Source organism: Lampetra planeri, chromosome 31, assembly GCF_965212315.1.
Source record: "Lampetra planeri chromosome 31, kcLamPlan1.2.h2, whole genome shotgun sequence".
Taxonomy (NCBI): Eukaryota; Metazoa; Chordata; class Hyperoartia; order Petromyzontiformes; family Petromyzontidae; genus Lampetra; species Lampetra planeri.
The window spans coordinates 7389369-7416055 of NC_136137.1; the positions used below are offsets into that span (position 1 = coordinate 7389369).

A 26687-nucleotide genomic window follows, 5' to 3' on the forward strand; every position below is an offset into this window, starting at 1 on the left:
TAGCTCTGTGATATCTACTTCCGGGAACTGTTTTCTCACGTGAAGAATCAACCTTGTTCTGCAGGAGATGCACCAATAGCACAGATTGGGATAAACTTGGGAGGGGGAAAAAAAAGATGACATTTAAAAAAACAAGATCTTCAGTCCACGCACGCAACACACCAATCGCCCACCCAATCGTCCGCCTGCCCACCCACCCACCTACCCAATCGTCCGCCCGTCAGCCCCCCCATCCACCCAATCATCAGCCCGTGCCCCCATGAACCCACCCAATCGTCCACCCACCCCCTCCTACCGACCGCTGGCACCAGCACCCACCTGCTGCAGTTGCTTTTGCACGAGGCACTGGCGCTCGGTGACGTGCTTCAGCTGCTCGGCGTCTGCGTCGGCGAGCTCACGTCCCGCCTTCTTGGCCGTGCGCTGCTTGGCCGACAGCGCCTTTTTGGACTTGCGGTGCGCGCCCACCTGCTCCTCGAGCGCGCGGTGCTGCATCCCCAGCAGCGTCTTGGTGTGCAGCAGCCACTCCTCGTATGCCTGCCGCTCGTCATCCTCTAAAGAGGGGAGGGGGGGGTGAGGAGGAGACGTGGTGGTGGTGATGTGGCAGTGGTCGTTGACGATACAGGCGGAGGACCTGATATCATGTTGCAATACCCATGACCGCCGTTGTAACAAGCCACATTGAAGGCCTCCCTATCTACATTTGACAATGTCATTGCTCCGTCTTCACATTTTCTCGGGCGTGTTCCCTCCTTTGGGCTGCCAATCTTGACCACGAGCCATCAACCCTTTTAGCGATGTGTCCTGCCCACGTCCACTTACCGTTCTTAACAGTCGATATGATGTCGCTAACGAGTGTATGTTTACTAGTAACCATGCCAAACCCTGTGTAGCTTGAAAAGACTCCATTGTTGACTTCCCACAAAGCGGTACTTATCCTATAGACCTTGAGTGGTGACGGGCTGAGCTGGCCTTGGATTTGACTTGAATTTGAATCCATGGCCTATTGATTGTGAGCCAATTGCTCAAACAACAGTGCCACCCACCTATATATATACACACACACACATTAACTGTATTGAATGCATATTGTCACTCGTGCGGTGAGTTAACGTGCGGGTGCAGGTGAAGCGGCGGTGGTGAGGAGGGCAAGACTCACTCATGACGCCGTGGTCGGAAGCGGGAGGCGCCGGTCTGGACACTGGCAGCACTCCGGGCCCATTCTCCTCCTGCTGCTGCGGCGGCGCACACAGGACCAGAGGATGCTCCCATCAGTGGTGAATCAGAGTCATTCATTTACCCACCAAGGCCTTGCCGAGTGCCATGCAGGATAGCTCCCTCCCTGCTTTAGGATGTCTGGCCATTCATTGAATGGTTTGTGAAAAACCCTCGCGAGCTGAACTGTTCCCCCACCGAGTCGTCGGGCAGGCACCTCACTACAATGTGACAGCCCCTCTTGTCAATCCACTGCTGGATGAGGGCCTTCCCCATGCTATGTGGGTCGCAGCGGTGATCTGACCACGCCGGTTGATGCATGTTGGTGAATGCGGGGAGCATAGACTTGGGAGCATTGCACTCTGCTGCCCACTCTTTCACCCGACAGTCATCTATAACATCTGTTCATCATCGCAGTGGCCCAACAAAGCAACATTGAAGCTCAACCCCTCCATATCTCCTGATATCTAGCGCATTCCAGGTCATCTGGTCCAAAGTGCTATCGATGACAAGAATCAGAAATTGATGACTCCCAGCACTGCAGGCTTTCCTGACAGGTAAGTCGCGGAAATTATCGGCAATTCGTCACTCAAAATAATTTTCCCCGCAACGCATAACAAAATCTGTAATGATCGGACAGATGGAGGGCACTGAACTCTTTGCATGCTTTACCTGGTAGGTGTGCATGCCCTGCTGCGGGCCTGGAGAGCCAGAGGCAGCCTCCCCTGGGAACACGGATCTGTACAAAAACACACGCACAGGACGCACGCGGCTTCAACTCGTTGCACAGAAGTGGCCGGGTGGGTCGTCAAATCCAATGCAAGCCAGTCATGTGTGCTTAAATCAGGTTCTAAAAATAGTGATTTTGTGGTTTCAGCTCAGTTTCTGCGTAAAAAATTATCATCATGTATGGGTTGTCACTGAAATACAAATTGGTATGCTCAATAAGAACCTTTGCAGGGCATTAAGTACGACCCTTTCCCTTGTTTTGGATACAGGAGTCTCTCTCTTGCAGTCACTTCAGGACTGTCATCTGCCTCGCTCCGACACAGGGCGATACGCTGCTAGAATCTGATCACCTCTCGCATGTTTGAAGGTCTCGGCTAATGGCTGTACTGAATAATGACTCTTACGAGAATCGTATTCTCACTTAAATCGGGGCCAACTCTGCTTAAGAGTAAATCGACGAATATGATTTGACATGCAGTGAACTAGCCGCTAAAGAGCAACATCTGGTGTTGGCGGGGAGAGGTAAATTTAAGAACAAGCACTGAAGCGGTTCTGTGGAGTTTTCATCCGGAAAACGTTCTTCTGACGGCGCGACAACCACGTGCCAAATTTCTTAGCCACATGCCTTTGCAGCAACACCCGGAAGCAGCCAAAAAAAATTAACCCGTAAAAACAAAGTTTTTCACTATAAATCCTTTATATGCGTGGCGGCTAGAGTCCTCTCGTCCTCTGGCTTGAGATGGCTGCCACCTATGGGTCAGATGATTGCCTGCCACCATTAAGCAATTGGTAATTAAATATAATTTATTTTTTCCTAAAAAGTGTAAAATTTTGGAAAAAATTTTCACGAAAATAAATTGTCACGCACAACGAGTCTGTGTGCAAAATGTCAGCTCGATTGGATCACGGGAAGTGGGTTAAAAAACGACCGAAAGATTTGCACGGTCGTCAGCGCGCAAGCAAGCAAGTGAACTTAATAAAGGATTTAAAAAAAAAAGCAACGCCCTGCAGGCGGGCGAGTGTGACACGCGACGGCTCTCCCCGTGTGCGTGACTCATGTTACGCAGCGCTGCTTTGACCACACACACACACATCTCGACACAACAGGGTGCCGCCCACCTGTTGGCGACGTTGATGGACGGCCCGCCGATGGAGCCCTGCGACATGACTTTGTTGATGCCCTTCAGCACAACCATCTTGGCCTTGGCTATGGGGTCCGTTATATCGTCGGTGGCGAACTTGTCAAAATCTTCGGGAGGGGAAGCGCGGAGAGAGAGACGGAGCATGTTTATATATAAGTGCGGAAGTTGAACAGGATTGCGTGTGGTCAATGATATTGGCACGGGTGATCGGAGGAGACGTGTTTCTCCGTGGTCAGGGCAAAGAAAGCCCGGGTAGGGTTACGCTCGCCTATGGCAGCCTGGAGACAAAGCACCCTGTAGTTTCACTGGGATCACTCTCCCCCTCTGTCGGAGAAAGTTTTCCCCAACTGATTTCAATGGGAGACAATGCCACATTTTTAACTAGGATATGTTCTCATCACTGGGATTTCATCTGAATTGTCATTCTAGATGAATGGTATTCCAATGTTGTATTTATAGAAATGGTAAACATAGCTGCTTGAAATATTATTTTACTCTGTATGTACATTCATCTGAAGCTTCACCTATTAAAATTCCTGTATTGTCAGAAAAATGTATTCAATGTCACTTATATATCCAGCACATCTCACATACACACATGTACCAAAAGGCACATCTGATATCTCATGGACACACCACTCAGCATAAACAACACTGCTTTTTACACACAGACATAAGCACACCAAGAACTTCACTCACACAAACATTTACCTTTTCACAATCAATCCCATACATACCCAAACAATCCTGACAAAACAGAGGGTCAACACCAAATACACACACACACAGCAACCATGAGCACACCCAACATCTCACACAGATTATCTCACACACATACACAATCCTGGCATCGATCACACATCCCACACACTCAACGTTTCAAACACACAAATCCCCGGCACTCACCTAAATTCGCAAAGAATCCTTGCTGTCGCTGAGAGGCCAAATCTGGCTGCGCCCCGACCTGCTCACCACCCTTGCCGGATTCTGGCTCGTCTTTGGGAGCAACCGTCTCTGCCTGTCCGGCCGCATCTCCCGCGGACGCCGGCGCCGCCTCCGCTCCCTCGGCCTTCTCAGCTGGCGCGACAGCCTCGGAGCTTCGTGGGAGAGCGTCGGGCGCCGCCTCCTGCGACTTCTCCGTGGCCGTGCCAGGCTCCTGCTTCACGGGGTTGGCATCTTCTGCACGGTCGCCACTCGCAGCCGCATCAGGGGTTCGAGCCTTCTCACTCTCCGGCACGCTTGCTGGTTCGGTGGGAGTGACGGCACTGCCGCTGCTCTTGTTCTGCGCTTCCACCATCTCGATGTTGGCCGCCTGCGACTCTTTCGCCGCCGCCGCTTGCGCTTGCGGCGTCGGCGCCTTCACGCCGGTTGCTGTATGCGCGGGGTCGGGCGACGTCTTCTCGTCGGATTCGCGATCCACCGCCGCTTGCGCCATTTGCTCGCTTGCTGCCGTCCTAGACCCCGCCACCAATCCACCCTCCTGCTCCTCCTCCTCCTTGTCCACCGGCTTTTTGTGCTCGTCCATCCTGTCCTCTAGCGGGTCTGCGAGGGCCAGGTCATTGAACATGTCCTTCTTGTCGGCCAGGTCCAGCTCTGGGTCCGTGTAGGCCAGGATGTCGAACTCGCCAGCCTTAAGGAGGTCGTCGAGGTGCGGGTCGTTGGTCTCCAGGTGGTCGAGCGTGTCCAGGTCGCCAGCGCCCTTGCCGTCCACGGGGTCGAGGTTCAAGTTGGCGAGGTCCACGTCGTCCTCCAGCGCCTTGTGGGCGGCCAGCGCCTCGTCCATCTCGGCGCCGCCCGCCGGAACCATCTCCGGAAGTTTGTCGTCCGTGCAGGGCTCGGCCGAAAGGGCGGCCGCCGTCGATGTTGCAAGCGGAGAAGCCTGGGGCGGCTGCTGTTGCTGCTGGTGGTGCTGCTGCATTGGTGGCAGCGGCTGCTGTTGCTGGACACCTCCAATAACCCCACCAGTGCCAGCGATGGTGGTGAGGCACGGCTTGGGAATGAACGGCGCCAGGCTTTGGTCGGCGCATGTCTGCGCAACGGGCTCTTGTGCCGGGACTGGGAGACAGTTCTGCTGCGGTTGGTGTTGCTGAAGCTGCTGGTGGTGCTGCTGCTGCTGCTGCTGCTCAGCCCTCTGCTGCATCTCGGCAGGAGCGACGCCGCCGCCGCCAAAGTGCAGGCGAGGCCGCATGGCCGGGTTGTGCCTCAGCTCGATGTAGTACTGGCCCTGGTGCATGATCTGGCCTGCGATGCCGTGCGGCTGGAAGGCTACGGGAGGTCGGGCCATCTGCCCGTTGGCGGGCGGCACCGCTGCCCCCGGCATTCCCGTGGGTGGGGCCGGAGGGGCAGCGTGGGACGCGGGGCTGCTCATGTCCAGCGAGATAGAGCGCCGTAGGCCGCTGGCCTCCCCCGGGAAGCGCGGTGCCAGGCTCGAGGGCGACTGCTGAGCGGCCTGGGGGCTTGGGAAGCCGCCCACGCGCGTGGTATAGTAGGCCATTTCCGCCGAGCCGGCGACCCTGCAAGTGCCACGCGACAAGGCGTTAGCCGACAGATCGGCCTGAAACGGCGTCACCCACCCAGACCCGAATACTCCCACCCCGCCCCCCCCCCCCCACAGCAATTTCATGATGTCACCATCCAGGGGTCACGATTCTATTCAAGAATTGAATCGATGTTGATGCGTTTTTATCATCTCGTTGGTATTGCTCATCAGTTGTTACATCTAATTTGTGTGGTTTTGTTCACTCCCATTGTGCTCAGTGCAACATTTGTATGTGCACAAACCACCAAAACTCCCCATTTCCACACAAAACAACTCTTTATAGACTTTGGGCAGGTGCTCTTAGAAATTCACTTATAAGGGTGCCAAGGTGCACAAAAGGTCTGGCCAGGACCACGCCCAAGCCGCCTTGGTCTCCCCACATCATTAACTTATGAACACGAGTTGACCGAAGAAAGGCCCAGTGCCGAATACGATAACACTCGCACAGCCATGTTGGCTGCCGCGGCCAGAAATCCCAAATCGTGTCGCCGGGTCCGTAGCCCCGCCCGCCAACCACTGCGGCACCGCTCCCAAAACTCACAGACACACGGACACACGGACACACAGACACACACAGACACACGGACACAGACACACGGACACACAGACACACGGACACACGGACACACAGACACAAAGACACACAGACACACAGATACATGGACACACAGACACAGACACACGGACACACAGACACACAGACACACAGACACACGGACAGGCGCGGGGTCGTCGCCAAACTGTCACCTCTGTCTGAGACGAGCGGCATCTGCGGTGAGTCCCCCCGGTCCCTCCGGGCTGGGGAACGGGGAGCGGGGGCTGCCCCCGGCGACGCCCGGCATGAACCGGCCAGGAACCTGGCTGAACATGAGCTGCTGGTTGCGGAAGCCCGGCATTGTGCCCTGCATGGCACAGACACCACGGCAGCAAATACGACGCACGATGACGTTCTAAGTATGCAGGGAAGTTCAATCGTCCGTCAGGTCGGTCACAGCACTTGCTCGGAGTAATTTTTTGTTGTACGGTATGGGTTCAACGAGCATGCGTTCATTTTTATTAGAAACCAAACACAGGAGCAAAGTATGGTGTTCATGGTGGACTATGTACTACCTATGATCTTTATACAAGTTGAGAAACCCCAGAACTGAAGATATTCACCAAATCAATCGAAAATATCAGAGCGTGGTCAATTACTAATATAGTGAGCCAAGAATGTCTATTTGTGTGTAACGCGCGTGACGTCACTCCACATGCCTCCCCAATAACCATGAGGGGGTGACGTCACTCCACATGGATCCCCACCCCCGATTAAAAATCATGCTTAGTTGATGGCACTCCACATCGAACAGCTTCCCTCATTAACAATCATCAGGTGACGTCCTCCAAATTAACGCCCCCCCGCCCCCGTCATTAATAATCATGAGCAGGTAATGTCACTCGACATGGGGTGGGGCCTCCTCCCCCTTACAACCCACACTACAAAGGGAGTACCCTCATGTCACGCGGTGTCCGTCATGATGAACAAGGGATTATAACCTTTAAATGAAATAGGTCTGTGTCACCGCGGCCTTACAAATTGCACACGAATGGATGCAATGAATATCACGTCGCGGTCGGCTTTTCGCTTGAATGTTTCAGATTTACTGCCATACACCCGTCCTTGGACGGGCTGTAGGCTAGTATATGACTGAATGATCAATAGCCAGACCTCCCCAAAGCCGCTGCCATTTCTCGCACCTTGCGGTGCAAAAATCCATTGAGCGCCTGCGCAAGATGATTAAATCGTTCCATCTCCACGGCACACCGACTCTCAGGGGCGTGTTCCCTGCCCTGGTTGCCAATCCATCGTTAAGTCTCTAACTGCGGTCATCAATTCTCTAATAACGACACGTGCTCCCTCGAAACCCACTCCCCGCTTTTCTAAACGGTCAACAATGACATCTCCGCTTTGACATGCTTCACTCCATCTGTTCCCCTTTCTTTTTTTCAATGCAATTCCAATCATGCACCTTACTCCATGTTTTGTTTTTGCTCCAACTGTACGTATATACACCAGTTTTAAATGACTGACATATCCAATTTGAATGTGCAATGCAATTGGGGGACCATGCGTTGTCTTGGTGTGGTTCAGGACAGTGTTTGTTGTTGTTGTTTTGCTGGCTTGCCCCAAGGCTTGCTTTTGGTGTTGACAAAACGGCAGGAATGTATGTACTTGTGCAATTTGCACTTAGAAACTTTATGTATATTTATTTCTTAATTTTTAGCGACTTTTCTCTATCTTGCACTCAGCTTTTGTATCCTTTGTTGCTGTAACTCTCTCTGACCTGCCCCTACAGGACATCCGTGAAAAAATAACTCCATAAGCTCATCGGATTCTTCCAGGATAAATCAAGGAAAACACTTTTAGTCTCGCTTAAAAGCCCTCTTGGGTCGATTCGGGCTCTCAACTTTGTTCTCATGCCAAGGTGCGATAGAGCAAGGCCATCCCGCACCTTGGGCACTGGCTATGCGGGAATCTCACCTGCTGTACCGGGTAAGGTGGAGGAGGCTTGTTCATGGGCTGTCCTTGAGGGGAGGTGGTGTCCGATGACCAGAACATCACCCCGGCACCTCCCGGCATCCCCGTCTCCTGCGGACCGGCGCCCTGAGGCTGCGGCCTCTGCTGCAAAACAACGGCGCACGTTTCATGAATCGCCGCTAGCGCTATCGGTGCCGCCTGTCAATCGTTAAGACTGCAAAGTCAGCATCGTGAATCTCGATTTATCTATCAATCTAGATTCATCTAGATTGTAAACATATTTAGAATTGCTTTTTGTATTTAGTTGTTTTGCATTGTCCATCCCCCCGCAACTCTGATTAGCACGGTTGGCTACGTATGGTGTGAAAGAAGTTTAACATACATACTTTCAATGCCATTATTACCACGATCGTCACAAGAAGCATGACACACGAAGCATGACCATAATCACCGATTTCACCTTCGTGAAATCTAGGGCATCACAGAATATATGCTCTGCCCTTCAGAATGTGGCAAAATACGAGCGGTGTGTTTAGTATTTGTATTCGGCTAAATAAAATGAGGAATACAAAAGTGAGCACCAAGGGCCAAAGCAATTACATGACCACAACAGCCCATGGCGGAGGAGGGGCGGGATGTGAGGAGAGCAGTGCAGAGCGTAACCCCCACCACGAGCATATGGAAAAGGGGAGACAACTGAGAGACACAAGAGAAAGTAACAGAGGGAGACAGAGAGACATGCCAGCTTATTTGAAATAAATAAATATAATATTCGGCTTCAAATAAAAATTCATAGAATACCTAAGTAATGTTGTCGGTCAAATAGTATAAAAGTACTATTCGGTGCGCCCCCAGTATCGTTACTATCGTCACAGCAAGCATTATCACCACGTACCAATCATTCCAGTGTAACCCACTACATAACCTACGTCAGCCCAACAACACAAGAGATACCACATCACCCACCACGCCATGCTGTCCCAGAATCCCCTGCAGCGGGAGCACGTCAGGCCGTGTGGGCGCCATCCCCTGCTGCTGCGCCATGTGCACCGCGCCCGGCACGCACGGCGAGCCGCCCCGTGCCTTCGCCTGTGCCATCTCCATCGCACCGGGACCCGCGCCGGAGACGGACCCCAACGCCGCGGAGACTGCCGCCGTCAGGCTCCTCGCACCACTCCCTCCGGGCGTTGTCGTCGGCGAAGCGAGGCCGGGAATTTGAACAGAATCGCCTGAAAGCGCCAGCGGCGGCGTGAACATGTCGCGCGAGCCGGCTTCCAACGCTTCCACGGCGGCAGCAGCAGCGGCTTGCGCCTGCGATTGGACGCCCGGCGTCGTGGGCGGGGAGAACATCTCTCGGGGAGGGGCGGTGGCCGCTTGCGAGTACTTGCCCTCGACGTTCGTTTGCCGCGTCACCCCAGCTGCCGGTGCGAACTGCGCGCCGGGCACCGGTTGCCCGTCGCCGTACATTTCGAACGCGGGTTGCGATTGCGGCGGGCGGGCGTAGGGGTCGGCCGCAAATGGTCGCGGCGTCCCCGGAGGTTGCGCGTAGGGGTCGGAGGTCATGGGCCGAGGCGTCCCCGGAGGTTGCGCGTAGGGGTCGGAGGTCATGGGCCGAGGCGTCCCCGGAGGTTGCGCGTAGGGGTCGGAGGTCATGGGCCGAGGCGTTCCCGGCGGCTGTGCGTAAGGGTCGGAGGTCATGGGCCGCGGCGTTCCCGGCGGCTGCGCGTAAGGGTCGGATGTCAAAGGTCTTGGCGTGTGGGGTGGCTGTGCATAGGGGTCGGAACTGAGAGGCCGGGGTGTCCCCGGCGGTTGAGCATAGGGGTCGGAGGTGACAAGAGGCCGAGGCGTGTGGGGTGCCTGCACGTATGGATCAGGTGGCTGCGTTCCCTGCGCGCCCGCCGCCTGTCCGTAGGGGGACGTGGGCAGTGTCTGCTGCTGCTGCTGCTGCTGCTGCGCGTAGTGCTCGGTGGCGCTGGGCGGTCGCCGGACTGGTGACCCGTGAATCGTGGACGGCGACGGCGCGTATCCTCCGCCCATAGGCGGCTGACACGGCTGCCCAAGTGGAGGTTGCTGAACACCGCTGGGCGACATGACGGGCAAAGGCATCTGTTGCAGCGCCGGGAAGGGCGCCTTGAACATCTGCTGCTGCTGCTGCTGTGGCGGCAGCTCGTCCGGCCTCGAGGACAGGAGAGGTGGCTCGGCGAATGTCTCAAACGGCCGGGGCGGCCCGGCGGCCCTGAAGTAGGGTTCGGCGATCGGCGACGGCCGCGGGGTGCCGGGCGCCTTGGCGTACGGATCGCACAGTGCCGCGGCGCGGGGCGACTGCTCGCCCGCCCCTCTCCGGAATGCGGGTTCCTCCTTCCTCTGCGGCGTCTTGGGCATCGCAAAGTAGGAGTCGGCCGGCAGCGTCCCCACGGGGCGTGGCGTGCCGGGAGGGTTGCCGTATGGGTCCAGGTGCGGCGCCGAGTGTCTCCTGACGGCGGAAGGCGGCGTCGGCGCCGACGTCGCCGTCGTCGTCGGCGCGGTCGCGGCACCGGGAGCGGACGCAGGCGCCTCGGCCGCGCCAGGGTAGGGGTCCCACGGCGACGCTGGGCGGGAGCCAGAGCCCGACTCCGGCGGGAGCTCGTTGTGGGGGCGCCCGACGGCCTGCGGGAAGCCCTCGTGCGCTGGCGGCGGCTGCAGGGGCGCGCGCGGCTGCGACGGCGCTCGCGGCTTCACGAACACGTCGTCCAGGCTCAGCCCCTTGGGGTTGGACAGCGGCCGCGGGGAGAATGGCGCCAGTTTCCCCCCGCCGACGCCGCCGTCGCCACCGCCGCCACCGTCGCCAGCGAAGGGGCTGCGGGCCGGCTCGGCCTGGCTGGCGGCGCTGGGGCTCCGGAAGCTCTCGCCGTCCGGGAATTCCGAGGCCGGCGCCGTAGCTGCGCCATCCGCCTCCGTGTCGCCGGTGCCCTCCCCGTGGAGACTCATCTTCTGCTGCTCCTGCTTGGCGAGCTCCAGCTTCTGCGTGGCCTCCAGCTTCGCCTGCTGCTTGCTCTGCAGACGCAGTTGCTGCAGCGGAGACGATAATTGCGCACCGCGTGAGCGTCTGTGCTGCGATTGCCGCGAAATCGTTTCGCACGCTAAGGTGCAATGGGATATTAAAGTTCTTGCAATATCGGTTTCCTGTGATGTTGTAATTGTATTTCACATTTCTATTGCATTCCTTGTGTGTGCTTTGCTATACTTCCTAGTGTGAATGAATATTGCTTTCAGTTCATTAACTGCAATTCAATCAACATATGCGCCTACAGTAAAGTCTTTGTAATCAATGCCAACCTATAATGCATATAAAGCCCACATTGTCTGTTACACTCAAAGTAATCAAAGAATTACATGAGCTGGAAATACAATGGCATCATATAACTGCCACGCCGTAAATTTATTTACAACTTTCATCACAGTGTTTGTTATTTCGGGAAACAAAATATTTACGAAAAAATGAAATGAACAAAAGTTAATAACAATACCACGACATATTGCAAAACGGACGATACCATTATCATGGACCTTATATCGTACGTTATAATATAGAATCGCCACATAGTGGCAACCTTAGTGCACATACTGTACATGAATTGCTTTAAAGGACAAAATAGATCCGTGTCTTTGTAGTGGCTAAAAACTATCAACTAATTGTATCACCTGACAACATTCCCACAACTGGCTATACCTGGACAACCAACACGATCAATCCATTTTTCTATGACCGACTCATCCTGTGAATTCATCCGATCTTGTCAGATCTTGTTAGCTAAGCACGGATGAGCCCGATTCGTACTTGGATGGGAAACTGGGAATACCAGTTGTTGTTGACTTGGGCCGTGAAGCAGCAAGAGATGGCAGTGCTGCGATGGATTCTTGAATCTATCTGTGCGGACCTTAGTGTTACCTCCCCCTCTTAAGAGTGGATTTTCCCTGGGTAAATTTTCTCCCACACGTCAAAATGTTCATCAAAGAGAACAGACCCCAAAACATCTTAATGAAGGGCCCTCAAAAGTCTTGAGATTCAGCGACGTTTTCCTGGGTAAACTAAAGTGCCCTTTCATTGCTTTAATTTACACGTAGTATGTTATCGGAGTCAATGTTATAATTCGCAATTGGTTATTGGGTCGGCCGCATAATGGTCTGGCCATATTGTTGTTGAAAGACCCGGGTAAGTTGAAGAACATTTAGAAATTTGGTTAGTGAGCATTATTCTTTAACTTACCGGGTGAGCCGAAACAAATGATAATTGGTGCGTTAGACGCTTGTACACATGACAATTTAATTTGTTTGGCCATGTCGGGTGGCGGAGGGTCTTACGACACAAGTTTGGAGTGATTCTTTATTATTATTTTGCACCTTATTATCCTCTCCATAGACAATTATTGCTGCTTAAAAAGTACTTCAACAGCATCCATCCGTTATAGAATATACTCAAGACTTTAAAAGTATTTCTGTAAAGGAAGATGCAACCAAAAAACAAATAGCTCCGATACATACCCATTGCGCTGTAGTGACATCACTGCATTGACGCTGTATTGACACCTACGGGTTACAGTGACACACGACGTTACAGTGACGTCACTAGTGTGCAGGGTTGCCGCGATATCAATTTTCACGATACGATATAAAATTTTCATGAAATGTTGATCATCACGAAACAAGTTTCCTATATAGATATGTAATAGTACTTAGCATGTTTTTATTGTATTGTTTTTGCGCTTTGCAGTACATCCAGAGTGCTTTAACCGCAATTCTCATTTAACATAACCTGGCGTACGTCTTCTAATCATTGCAACTTTACAATTACACAAGCAATAATTGCATAAATGAGAAGACTACAAAATGATGGCGTCATGCCGTCACTTACTCTGGAAAATATTTAGCAAAGCACCAATACATACGAATAAGGTATGTATGTAAAACTTAAATTATTGTGTAATTTCTTAAGTATTTCATCATGAAACAAAAATGCTTTAAAACATTAGATGAGAAACGATAATCATGATATAATGATATTTAGCAAACCAGTCTATATGGCTGTTGTGGACCTTATATCGCACGGAACATTGCGGAATCGCCATATCACGGCAACCCTACTTGTGTGCCACGTTGACTTATAAAACACAGCTTTTAAAATCGACTTCATCGTCATGGACAAAGGCTTCAATTGTTGGCTGCTCGGGACTCACAGCCGAGTTAAGAATCTACGAGGTAACAGCTATTTGCCTTTTTGGGACTTTGGGCTGCATCTTCCTTTAGGGCCAACCATCCGACACGTGATTCCTCGGATTTATTATGGCATCGGCAGAAAAATCCTGGGGTACGTTTGTGCACGTACCGCGTGTGAGCGTGTCAAGGCGAGTGGGTGGCGGTGCGCTCGATTACAATGAGAATCATGCAGGCCGTTACGATTTCATATCACGAGATGCCCCCCCCCCCTTCTGTGCGCCATCATCCCCTTCCACACCACTGACCTGTCGCTGCTTCCACTCATGTTCCTGTTCGACCTCCTTGAGCCTGTGATGTTCCTTCCCCTGTCGCACATGGACATCATCAGACTGAGTCGACGGATAATACTACGGATGGGCAGACAGATGAACGGATAAATGGGTAAGTTACATGATGACATTTTGCAAAACGGACTCTATGATTGTCGCGAATCGTGTATCATATGGTTCACACATGGCCTACTCTTTTCGAATAATGTCACGGGACCTCTAACGTCCAATCTAAAGCAGACGTAAAATATTTTATCATTAACACACACAGAAGAATTAACCGGGGTGGCCGCAAGGCTTGAACCACAAACCTCCGCAACAACTGGGTAGTTGTAAGGGCAGGCTGACGGGATTTTAATCAACGGATACGTTGGTAGTGAGGAAGATGGATTGATGAATAGACAGCTGATTAAGATAACTGAGTAGCATCGTCCTCTAGGCCCAACCTCCTTTTGAAACAATGCTGCAAACAAGCTAAAACCCCCACATTTTCAGAAAGCGTACAACCAGGCAAATGCGCACACACACACACGCACAGCAAGAAGATATCCACTCACAACCGGGCATCATCCCCCAAGCCCTTCGCTCGTGAGGGAGAACACTGACAAGACCGCGTACCGGAATCTCGGGCTCCGTTGGGCTAAACTGGTCGACCGTCTCGGGCAGCTGCTTCTTGCGGGGAGGCCTGATGCCGCTCTGTGCCCGCGTGATACGCAGCGCCGCACGGTTGTCTCGGGCCTTTTGCTGTAACAACGAAACAACAAGCACAACGCTCAGCGGTCTACCGGCGTCGGCGACGATGCAGCACCGGCGACGCAGTGCTGCCGCCAAGACACATCACGATCTACCCCGTCGCTACCTAGTCACGTGTGGTGGTGATGACAATGGTGGAAGCGTCTGCCATGGCCAAAGCAGCATCACGGCCACACTTATTGTCTGCTGGCGATCCTGAACCGGTGATTGGAAATGCCACACGAAATTTCGACATTGCCACGGTAGATAGAAGCCAGCATCTTAACATGGTTGACTTGGTGGCACTTGTTAATTCAACTCTGAGGGGATCATGGGTCGAGCTGTTCCCCCGACTGCAACTATAACTCTCACAAATATCATATTTTTTTAAAGAAAATCTGTCCAAGGTGAGTCCCCTAAAGGGGTTTGGGGGCAAGACTAGCAAACAAACTCAAAACTATTTGAGGAGCATTTTGCAATGTGGGTTTTACAACAATAATACAATTCATATTTGCGTAATTCTTGTAGCATAGGCTAATCACGAGGGCGTTATGTTTCACATACAGGTATCGTCTGAGAGGAGAGAGCTTTGATTTGACCTGATTAAGTAATGTGGAGATAATTTTTACAAACGTGGACTGTGACGGCAGAACAATTGGCCTAGTCTTATATCGAATAAGGTCACGGCATCGTTCATGTCCACTGCGAGGCAAAAGGTGCGCCAATAGACCACAGAATTGACCAGGGCAGCCGTGGGGCTCGAACCACAAACCTGTGCACCTCCAATTAGCACGGTTAGGCTACATACGGTGTGAAAGAACATACATACGTACATCCTCTGCAACAAGCGACACTACGCACTACACGCTAGGCCATGTCAGCGCCGCATGACACCAACACACGAAGGCGTCTCACCAGATAGGGGGCGCGCTCTTCTGTCGACGCCTTGCGCCACAGCTTCGCAATCTGCTTGGAGCGGGTCGGCCAGTCTGCGGGGAGGGCGCAACAACACGGGCGGCCATCAACAACGCAGCAAGCGGCACAACGGAGGCAGAAGTCGAGTCAAAGTGGGACACGGCGTCAATGGGGCAGGCGTCACTACACGTTAACTGATGTGCAGCATGGGGCGGGTCAACAAAGTCGACTTGAGCATACCGGGGAACTCGTGCCGCAAGCCGGGGAAGTTGATGTTGGCGTAGAGCACCGCGGAGATGGTGGCCATCTCCCCGAGCTCCTCGTCGCGCTCCCACTTGAGCGCGCTGCGCTGGTTGTAGGAGAGGCCGTCGCTCTCGCAGCGCTCGTCCCCGCCGGGTGGCTGTGAACCGCTCCAGGGTGACGCGGGCGACGCCACGCTGCAGCCCGCTGCGGGGCTGAACGTGGCGCGTTTCTCACTGCGCGGGCAACAACAACAACAATGGCGGCATTGTTAAAATCAACAGCGGAGGCGGTGTCGTCAACAACAAAAAAAACCCACCGCTCGCCGGTAAGTAACGGCGATGTTACCTGCGTTGGCGCGCACATGAACGTATACACGGCAACAATCACAGATATCATCCATTTCTATTTTACCAGGTAAGGCCCACGGAGCATAACGAAGTGGCTAATCACGTGGAAATATATAGCAGCCAAATACTCTAAAACCAGAAGACCAGGAAAAATAGGGAACATGTAAACTCCAAATATGCAGGTGTCACGGTCAGAATGGAACTCACGACCTCCTGTGTGCCAGGCGAGGTAGTTAACATCTCACCACCGAGTCACGCAGACGACTGAGGCAAGTGGTGTTAGCCAGTGTCTCCCAAGGCCGGTACGGCACACGAGTGGACTGATCTTCACACACCTCACCACGTACTCAGTCAAGGCTGAGTCAACCTAGACAAGGCCCCAGACGGGTTCAGTTATGAACCCGCCACTGATATAATCCATGGCCGGGAATCAAACTCAGGTGGTGGGTCTCGTAGCGAAGTGCGCCAAGCACTGCGTCACGCCTACACACACACATACAAACTAAATGGAGAAGATGGAGGGTTGTGGTCTGTTTCACAGCTGGCTAAGACACAGTTAGGTCGGCACAGCCCAGGAGGCTCTCTTTCTCACACACACACACTGTTACACACAGTTACACTCACCCGCTGCCCAAAGCTGAAAACCCTGGCTGCGCCAAACCAGGAAAGGGTTCAGGCAAGATGTCGACGGCACCACTGGTAGGCGGCTGCTGCGGTAGTGGCTGCGGCTGCGGCTGCGGTCCGTGTACAGCATGCGGAGCCCGCGTGACCGCGTCCACACCACCGCCGCTACCACCGCCGCCAGCGGTGCCGGCACCGGCGCCGGCCGCAGGCCCGTGAGCCGGCACGTCCATCGCGTGCATGGCGCCGTAGCCAAACGGCCCGGCGTGCGCCGCCCCCTCGCCCTGCGAGCTCAGTGCCGTGAAGAGCTCCTCCACGTCCTTGCCCTCGATGTGCGTGAGCTCTGTTGACGGCGCGCACGGCGCGGGGTCAGGATGCAAGGTCACCGGAAGAATTACATCTGACACCGTGACGTCAAAGCGAGCCCCCCCCCCCGCCTCCCCCAAAAGCACGCGGCCTGGGGCAGTCGCCCCGATCTGCCGTGTACCCTAGGGACGGCTTTGCCCGCAGCACAGACACACCACCCAGAGCACAGGTAACGCAACCAGCGTCCCCGTGTGAGGGGGGCTGGAAAAACAAGGCGCGGGCATCGGAGGGGGGCGCTTACCATCGGGGACCATGCGGTCCAAGTCGCTGGGCAGGAAGGCGTTGTCGAGCGAGCGTGCGTGGAACGCGGGGGGAGGCTGCGATGGCTCGCACGCCTTGTCTGTTCGCGGGAAGAGTGGAAAATCGCTCCTCCGATTAGCAGGGTTGGTGACGTACGGTGCCAAAGAGGCTCAACATACAATAGGGGAGGGTGGCTTCAGAGACGATGTCTTTATATAAACAATGTATTGATCCTCATATCACTTCTGATCTGTTGTTGTTAGTATATAGGGTGCAGAGCAAAGCGGGAGGTTTTAAGAAAAGCTGCACAGGGATCTCCTACTACACACACACGCTGTGGAATAGACCCCACACATGTTTTAACACAGGATTGCGCCTCGTATCCTTGAAGGGTCTCTCCACACCATCACCATCATCATCGATCATCGTGTTCTATTCACTGGTGGACGAAGGCCTCCTCATGCTATTGCCATCGCTCATGGACCCACATATTTTGCACACACGCAAACGACATATGAATGAATGAATTATTGCACACACACATATTAATTCACGCATCACGGCTATATGACATCATTTCAATTGCTTCAGCAAATAATATTAGGTCCCGACTGCTGCCGATGATGACGGCCATGTTACCATTTATAAACACGATTGCAACATTGTCGTTGGTCCCGTTGTGTTGACAATGTAATGATGCCGATGAGTTTACTGGTAACGATGGAGACGTTGGCGATGAAACGGAGGTAAATGTGATGCTGCGACGAGTGTGGCTCACCCGTGTCTGCCGGTTGCCGCCCCAGGTCCCGCGTCAAAATCCCGAGGATGTCATCGGAGAGCTCTGTGAGTGGATCCTCAGTCGCATCAACTGTGGGAAACCACCACCCAAACCAGCGTCATCAATATCATCGTCATCACCATCATCGTCATAATAAATATCCATACGCAGAGTCCTCATTTGGGAGAAGAGACCCAAACACAACAGTTGCCAACCAAGGATCTCAGCTGTGCCAGTTGAGAATCTCTCACAATGCCACAGAATGCCACGTGGTGTAATTCAAGGACACAAGTTAGAAGTGCTGGCTCGGTGCCTCCAACATAAAGGAAGGGAACCCAAGCAGAGGGTTTGAACCCACAATATCAACTCAGCTCGACTGACATGGTCATCACGAGATCTCAGAACTGCCCCCGGCCCCTTCGCCACCCGCCACCCGGGGGGCGTCCTCTGCTGTGCCGGGAAGCCGTACCGTGCATCGCGGCCTTCACGTGGCTGGCGGAGTCGGTCGCCACGGCGACGGTCGCGTGGGCCTCGGCAACAGTCGCGTCGTCTGCGCCGTCCCCCAACGGCTCTTTGACGAGCCCCGGGGGGGCCGGCGGAGCGGCGAGCGGGGGGCACGGCGAGGAGAGGGGGGCCGCGTCGTCCAGAGCTGGGGTCGCGTCGAGCGGCCGGTCCCGCGCCGAGTCCAGCAGGCTCTTGCCGAAGAAGGCCTCCTGTGGCCAGAAATGTGTGTGTTAGTGTGTGTAGAGTGTGTGTTAGTGTACGTAGTGTGTGTATAATCGAGTGTGTGTATGTAGAGTGTGTGTGGGGAAGCGGTGGGCGCTGCGTTGCATACTCGACGACCAGAGTAAAATTCCTGCTCACGGCCACCAACATCAGTGACAATTATCTGAACGGGTCCCAGGGCTCGCAATGCAGTATGCTCATAAATGTAGCCACTATGTCCCCTAACGATTACAATATATGTGGAGTATTATACATGTAAAATGCTACATGCACAGAACATCACACTGTACGTAAAATACAAGATATGCAAATTATTACATATTATTCTTATACAAATACATATAAATGTAAGCATATATAAATGTAAGCATAGCCTATGAAAGTTTTTTTGTGTTTAGTTTGTTATCCTTCCCCCCGCATCTCCAATTAGCATGGTTGGCCACGTACGGTGCAAATTAAGTTCAACATACATGTGTGTAAATATATCTACACCGTTGCAGGACGCCAATGAAATACAGGCAAGCAGCTCACTGGGCTCCTCCTGAAATAAACACAATCCATCTAATCCAAATAATAAAAATAATTATTCTTTATATTTTTAATGGGCACAATATTCTCTCACACTCGAAGAGGGAGGCGTAAGGAACCACAGATAAGCGGGTGCCAAAAATTGCCCGAGTGCTGTGGTCCTCTATATGTTAAGGTGCTCCCCCGATCTTGTGATAGTCAACCTCAGGATTACGGCTGGTTGTTGAATCTCAGGCGAACACTCGGGTGAAGGCTACAGTGACGGTTCGGTGTGGACTTGGGAGCTGCTTGAGGGGAGTCGACGTTGCACTTCATAGTGCGCATGATGCTCGTATGAGTCGACAACTTAAACACCAATTTTAACGACTGCAACGCTGCGGTTTGTTGTTCGTGCAGACCTGAAGGTACGGAGGGAAGGTGTCTTCAAGCCGGGCTCTCTTCCTCGGGTGATTTTTTCTCAACCTTCCCGAATCCGGGCTCAGCAGCCCCTCATCCGTGGAGGGCTCTATGCACCCTGCATCATCACCACCGCCGCAATCATCATCACCATTGTTACCATCGACCCAATCACCATCATCATCGCCATTATCAACATTAATCACTGTCATCATGGCCACCACAATTATAGCTGACAGCAACATCATTAATGTCACCATTATCAATTCCACAAATGCTACCATCATTAATGTCATCTCTTACATCATTACGGCATCCAACATTCATGTTGTAGCTGTTACTACCAGAAAATCACCATCATTTTAAATTTCATTATCCTTATCAACATGTGTATACATTTTCTTCCTGTCCATTCTAAATCATTCCCCCCACCACCACACCCCGCCCCGCCCCCTGTTACCGTCGCTGCCCTCGCTGGTTCGCGCAGCCGAGGGCCCCCACTCGGTGAGCGAGAGGGAGCGTCCGCGCAGGAGCCCCCCGCGCCCGCGTGCCCAGCCGGAGCCGCAGCGGCGCCGCACCAGGAAGCCCCCCACACCTGGTGGCACGTGCGCAGCAAGCGGGAGGGAGACGTCAGGGATGGTGGCGGGCGGCACGGCGTGCGGTATTGCGCGAGCGAGCGTGTGGTGGTGGTGGTTCGTGCAGACAGGAACGAAACCGGTGACCCGAGCTCACTTCCCACTCATAGCCAATATTTCTGATGAATACCTAAACTGGTATTAAGCCTCCTTTAGATCGATCCAGCCTTAAAAAGAGTAGCTGGTGCAGTGTTAAAGTAGCAAGCAAAGGCAGACAACAGGCGTGGTACTGGCCACCCCACTCAATCGTGTGCCGTGCCGGCCTTCATTAGGTGCTCTCTAACGACACTTGCCCCAACAGCATGTGGAGGCTACATGGGAGGACCTTTGTCTTTGGTTGTGGTGGCATGGAGTTGTGTGGTGGTATGAAGATTGTGGGTATATGAGGCGGTGTGTGAGCTTCTAGGTAAACTAAACAATTTTTTTTTACTAAACTACCACTTTTATCTTACTAGCTTACCAGGTAAGGTTCACCGAGCTATATAGCCATTTTTTCAGAAGCGACCTGGTCACAAATGTAAATGAATGTATCGCAGCCAAATACTCTAAACGCATCTTTCTAAATGTGGGAGAACAACTGGAGGACCCGGAAAAAAATCCACGTGATCCCGGGGAGAGAGACACGAAAACTCAAAATACAAAGGCTTCAGGGTCATGATTGAACCCGTGACCTGGATACCTGGCGAGGTAATTAACATTTCGCCACCGTGCTATTATTTCCCAGCAGGAAACTGCTTGGCCTGTCCATCATCACAGAGCTCCGGGTCATGTCGAGGTGGTGCGCACCCTGCCTGGCGTGTGCCTCTCACCGGGCCTGTACAGCTTCCTCTTCCGGGGTGACGTCTCCTCCTTTGGCGGTCTCCCACCGTCCGCGCCCTCCCGCTCCGGGCTGGTCAGCGTGTCCGAGCGGCTGTCAGGTCTGTCCGTCGTCACCACTGCGCGTGCATGCACAAACACCTCAACGTGTACGCCTGCTCTTAAAAGCAAAACTGAACGATTCAAGCACCCCCCCACAGATATGATGTTTTGTCATCATCTGTGGGTCACAGCTCAATTCAAGAATCGATTACGCGTCGTCTCGCTCATACTATCTCGTAGGCATTGTCTCATATGGCGCAGAGGATCGGCTAATGGAGTGTGCAGGCGGTGTCACTGGACTGTGGCAGCCCACGGGCCACCGGGACCAAGGCACTGAGCTGCATGACGCCAAGACGACGTCGACATAATTGGAGACACGTGTGTGCGAAACGCGTGCGTTCAAAACGCACCCACAGGCACGCCGAAACCAACGACGTTGTACTATGTTAAAAGAAAAGTCTTTCTCGAGTTCATACTGCCGTCAACCGGTCAAATGCCATTCATAATAATAGACGGTACAGCGGATCGAACAGTGGGGGGGGGGGGGGGAACCCCGGAACCCCCCCATTTAATTCATCCCTTGCACCGGGCCCTCCCCGCCCCATGCCACCCAGCGAGGCCACTGACCACGGCGGGGCTGCTCGGAGCTGCGCTCGGCATCGCGGGGGCTCGTGATGTCGGAGCTGCCGGGATCGCTCGAGTCTCCCCCGGGCACCGCCCCGTGCCGCAGACGGGCTCGCACGCGCCGCCGACGCGCAGACGGCTCCAGCGCCAGCCGCTGCAGCTGGTGCAGCCCAGATTCGGTGAGGCACACGCCGTCCTGCGTGTACAGCCTCGTCGCCGGCTCTGAGAGACAGACGGACACAGGAGTTGACGCGCGGGTCAGACGGACTGACGTACGTATACGGGCGGACGGAGCAGGGGGTTGCATGAACAGGCGGATGGATAGACGTGAAAGTGGACGAGTGGTCAAGATGAATGAATGGACGAGCGAACAGAGAGAAACATGCAGCAAATGTCGGAAGGCCCTTATCCTGAAATTAGATTGACCAACGTGTGGAAATGTACACTAACTATTATGACCTTTACCGCCACCATCATTCACATTATCCTCTCTTCATGACCAACATCATTACGATCACCGCCACTGCATTTTTATCTTCATGATCAACATCATTACGATCACCGCCACTGCATTTTTATTCTTCAACATAATCGAGATTGTCGTTGTCATTATTATCACACGGGGTACCTGGTTCTGTGGCAATGGGAAGAATCTCTGAAGTCGCCTCAACTTTGCTCACAGCATTGCCTGCAGTAGTAACACAACGACACAGCAGCCTTTGTAAAGATCTAGTCAGTTTGATGTCCTTAATTTCACCAAACAAGAGACAGCTGAGATATAGGAAAGCAAAATCGAATGTAGTACGTTTTTGCAATGGCTACTCTCCTCGCCTTGACCAACAAAGCACTGCCCAGCGTGCTGAAGTGCCAGGGCTCGCACGGATTGGGGTAGCCCTCATCCAGCAGTTGATATAACTTAGGGCTGTACACGTGGTTCAATGTGTGCAATGTACAAATGTCGCCTATGTTTAAGGACCAATTAAACAATAGACATCACAGGCAGCACCAAAATATCTGATTGGGCTAAAGGATTATGGGCAGGTTTACGCCGCGTTCTTTACAGCGACAAACACACGAGCGGGATTGTGTCCGTGTCAAAGTGTTCGCGTTGGAGAAAATTGCTTTTGGGTGCCAATGAGCCGGAAGGATGGGACGTTAACAATGACGAGGCATCGAATATTCAGCGGATACCGAGAGAGAAGGCAACAGCAGTGGAGGAAGACAGTGGAAGACATGGCAGTGGCAGCAGCGAGACAAAGCAAACGAGTTTGGAGGCTACGACTGTAATGGGGAAAACTAAGAGGAGGATGGAATGGAAGAGAATCGGGAAGGACATTCTCCAGCACGGGGTGGGGGGGGGGGAACAGCAGACCGGCAGCCAATCGGAGGGCTGCAGGCGCTGCAATATTTAAATCGGTCGCATGAACACCAGGTTTTTTTTTCTGTTGTGGAGTCAACATTTATTCCGAGCGACCTGCATTGCGCGACATTCGCGTTTATGCAAGCCCAAAGTCGGGTGGAAATGACGCTTGATGCTGGCAGGCATGCGGAAAAAATATCTAAATTAATGCTTGCGTGGGTCTTCGGGACAACCGCTGAAAGCACATCATAAGTCGGGAAGAGTTTACGATTTTAAATTGTCGTATTTCAGATTTACAGATTTTTTCACCACAGAAGCGACATCACAATATCGACATCAATTCCTGTGACAGCATTATTTCCGATCGACCTGAAACAGCAATCTGGGTTGGATTTTCAGATTTTTCCAGATTTATCCAATAACCAGTAACCGGTTGCATCCTACAGTGACGAATACTGGCGAGTGTGAGCAATAAAATTAAAGCATGGGGCGAGAGTCAGCACCGACAATACGAATGGTGGGGTGTGCGCGTGATCGCTAGCAAACATTAACCCTTTCCCGTTCAGTTTTTCTTCCGATTCCGTACGTTTAAATCATCGGAACGGAATCGATTCTGAATGGGATTGAATTGATTATGAACTGAATCGGAAGTAAAAGGCCATGCGGGAGGGCATGTTTTGTACCTTGATTAAATTTTTTTAACTTGCCTCTCTCTCGTCCTGTACTGCTGGGCCACTGGACGCAATGGCCCGACAGTACAGAATGAAGAGAAACCTGGAATTATGCCAGCTACGACCGCCGGAATGGAGGTTAAGCACCGTCGCCGTACCGAGTGACGCCGTGGGATGCTGGCGGCACAAGGAGCAGTCGAAGCCGTCATCGGCTGCTTTCTCTACGTCCTCCTCCGAGTGCAGCCCCTCGCACGAGCCGTGCATCCACCTGCAAACGGGCACCATCGCAACAGCAACCGCAGCAGCGATCAGCGGCAGCGAGACAAACAAAGTTATCACACGCAACGCGAATGCGCGACGTTCGTGAGTACGAGGATCGATTACAATCAACCAATTCTCACATGACCTCCAGTGCTGATAATTATGGTTTAAAAATGAAACTGGCACGTGGTACAAGAGCAATTTTATTATGCAAAAAAACTACATTAGAGTAAAAAAAAATCAGGGTAGCAGGGTAGTGGCAGATATTTGTTGTTATATTGCTTTGAGAGTGGTGCACAAGTAAATGGCCCTCATGTTTCCCTTCGTAGAGCAGCGCCACAGCGGCGGAATGTGTCAACATTTTGTTATTCATGGGAGCGAGAGAGAGCGCAACACGGCAGCACGGCATGGATTGACAACAACAACAACGATGACAATGATGACGATGAGCCCCAGGGAAAGCCGGGGGGGCAGTCGGGGCAGCACCTCAGGGCCCCTGGGAGAGCCGGGGGTAATGTGAAGAGTGCGTGAAGGAGGTGTGCGCACATACCTGTCGCACTGGCGGCACTGAACGATGAGCTGCTGCTCGCGGTACGCCTGAGCGCACACGGGGCACGTGGAGAGGCTGGTGCACGGAGCGCACTGCGTGTGGTTGTTCTGCCACTCGCAGCGGAAGCCTGGCTCCGACGCCCCGCACTGCAGGCAGCACACGCACCTACAGCATGCACGCACGGTGAGCGAGTGAATGAAATACGAGATTTTAATACTTGTGTTAAATCTGGTTTTCGTAGTAGTCACTGACACGCTCCGAACATAAACATTAGAACCTCCGATTGGTGCGGAAAAAAGTTGAACATACATAGATACGTACATGCACTGGGATGGTCTTATTTGCGAGATTGACCCCTGGGCAGAGGCTGAGAGGCAGGCCTAGAAGAAGATGGCTGGAAGTGCTGAAACAGGATGTGAAGGGACTTTGAAGTGGACGTGGAGATGGCCCAGGATAGGATTGAGCGAAACTTCATGGGCAATGCTACAGTGGGCAGTGCTACGCAGGTTGTGGAAACACTCATGTGTGTGATTACAGTTCTGGTACGGCCTATCAGAATTTTTATTTTGACTTTTTCACAGACGTCCAGTTGGGCAGGCTTATTACGTACTGCTAGTGTTGGTGGACAACGAACCACCATGAGCTTTCAGACTAAAAAATACCAACAATCAAATCGGCTTTTAAGGATTAATGCGGCGTCCTAGATGCCACCGCATCTCAAGACGCATGGGGAGAAACCAGTGGACAATTAAATCTAGATTTGAAGTTTTCGTGACTGCAGGGATCCATACTCTTTGGTTCTTTCGGTAAAGTCACGTAGGTATAAAATAAAATAAAACAAAATTATAAAAAAAATATGTTATACCTACGTGACGTTACCGAAAGAACCAAAGAGTAGTGGACAATTACTTTGCCGAGAGAGACAGATAGAGGGGTAATGGAAGTCACAAGCCAGAGGCAAACGGGGGGGGGGGGCGGGAGCGAAGCCACTTTCGAGCGGTCGAACACTCAACTCACCACTTGCACTTCCAGCCGCCCTTGGGCACTGTGTGCAGGGGCGGTTCGAGGCAGTAGATGTGGTAGCTGATGTCGCAGTCGTCACACAGGAGCAGGCGCCCAGGGTCCGATGTGAGTCCGCAAGACTCGCACACCGTGCACTCCAAGCAACGCCAGCCTTTGCTCAGCACCACGCGCGTGATCTGACGCGCGCGCAAGCACAGGGGAGAAACGTTCGTGGCAGAATTCAACGTAACGCAGTGAGGTGGAATGATCCAGCGCTCGCTAAAATGTACTCCAATAACTCGCTCACAGTCGGTCAGTCGCTTCCTTGTCACTCTTCTATCACCGCTACCACAGTTACTGTTCTCGTCAACCTCACTCATTGATTCCTCCACCCGTGACGAAGATTTGGTCTATCACACTGTTTCGCGTCAACCACCACCACCACCGTAATGCAGGTCACCATACTTCTCTTTCTGCTCTGTCCCCTACAGAGCTCGACACTGGAATTCCCTCCCACAGCCTTTTCCCCAAGCGCTTACACACCATTCACCTTGTTCAATAAGACAAACGAGTCACAATTATCGATGATAACGCTGATATGGCGGCACTGTTTGTTGCCGTCCGAGTTTAGCGCGACCAGGAGATTTCCGGACCCCTCTCACCTTGGTTCCAACGCAGTATGGGTGGTAACACTGCCCACACTGCGAGCACGCGAGCAGCTGTCCCTCGGCACCGAGCCCAAAGCTGCCGCATACGACGCACATATCCTGCAAGCATACGAGCCAAAGCAAAAGACCAAGGTTGCTCGTATAGCCTTAACAGACTTGGTGAGGCAAGAGAGGCTAGCGAGCACATATTGAGTCCTGCACGACGACACGAAAGGGGGGGGGGGTGTTGTGGTCAACACCACACAGAAATATACGCAGGAGCACGCATGCACACGTTTGCCTACAGCCTTTAACAGGCTGTTAGGGCAAGTAATGTCAGCGAGTAGCACCTATTATTAAGGCTGTCATGGTGCACAAAGGGGGTGGGGGAATGTGGCAAGGACCACACACTGCCACCTTTGTCTCCACGACCGTAAACAAATTATGGCCGAGTCGACATAAGAGGCCCAGGACTACTTCAGATATTCGCCGCTGATGTTAGCCGTGGATGGAAATGGAACTCGC

The 26687-nt window shown here is 52.9% G+C and overlaps 1 protein-coding gene across 15 annotated transcripts in view; it reads right to left on the bottom strand.

Annotated features, from left to right (window-relative positions):
• The window catches only part of LOC144729166 (histone-lysine N-methyltransferase 2C-like), a 161118-nt gene that overhangs the window by 30598 nt on the left and 103833 nt on the right, over nucleotides 1-26687 (bottom strand). For 9 of the 15 annotated variants that reach the window (XM_078609174.1, XM_078609183.1, XM_078609176.1 and 6 more), the window contains 26 exons: nucleotides 26178-26282; nucleotides 25531-25712; nucleotides 24514-24678; nucleotides 23861-23970; nucleotides 22300-22359; nucleotides 21675-21893; nucleotides 20999-21124; nucleotides 20015-20149; nucleotides 19557-19672; nucleotides 18374-18617; nucleotides 17905-17994; nucleotides 17128-17226; nucleotides 16524-16863; nucleotides 15550-15785; nucleotides 15310-15383; nucleotides 14281-14406; nucleotides 13639-13740; nucleotides 12662-12706; nucleotides 9107-11188; nucleotides 8144-8284; nucleotides 6370-6524; nucleotides 3990-5596; nucleotides 3061-3190; nucleotides 1885-1951; nucleotides 1157-1232; nucleotides 319-551 (listed from right to left, as the gene is read on the bottom strand). In XM_078609174.1, coding sequence (XP_078465300.1) covers nucleotides 319-551; nucleotides 1157-1232; nucleotides 1885-1951; nucleotides 3061-3190; nucleotides 3990-5596; nucleotides 6370-6524; nucleotides 8144-8284; nucleotides 9107-11188; nucleotides 12662-12706; nucleotides 13639-13740; nucleotides 14281-14406; nucleotides 15310-15383; nucleotides 15550-15785; nucleotides 16524-16863; nucleotides 17128-17226; nucleotides 17905-17994; nucleotides 18374-18617; nucleotides 19557-19672; nucleotides 20015-20149; nucleotides 20999-21124; nucleotides 21675-21893; nucleotides 22300-22359; nucleotides 23861-23970; nucleotides 24514-24678; nucleotides 25531-25712; nucleotides 26178-26282 — 7065 coding nt within the window. The remainder of the gene's footprint in view (nucleotides 1-318; nucleotides 552-1156; nucleotides 1233-1884; nucleotides 1952-3060; nucleotides 3191-3989; nucleotides 5597-6369; nucleotides 6525-8143; nucleotides 8285-9106; nucleotides 11189-12661; nucleotides 12707-13638; nucleotides 13741-14280; nucleotides 14407-15309; nucleotides 15384-15549; nucleotides 15786-16523; nucleotides 16864-17127; nucleotides 17227-17904; nucleotides 17995-18373; nucleotides 18618-19556; nucleotides 19673-20014; nucleotides 20150-20998; nucleotides 21125-21674; nucleotides 21894-22299; nucleotides 22360-23860; nucleotides 23971-24513; nucleotides 24679-25530; nucleotides 25713-26177; nucleotides 26283-26687) is intronic. The other 6 variants (XM_078609180.1, XM_078609175.1, XM_078609178.1 and 3 more) reach the window with 6 other exon arrangements.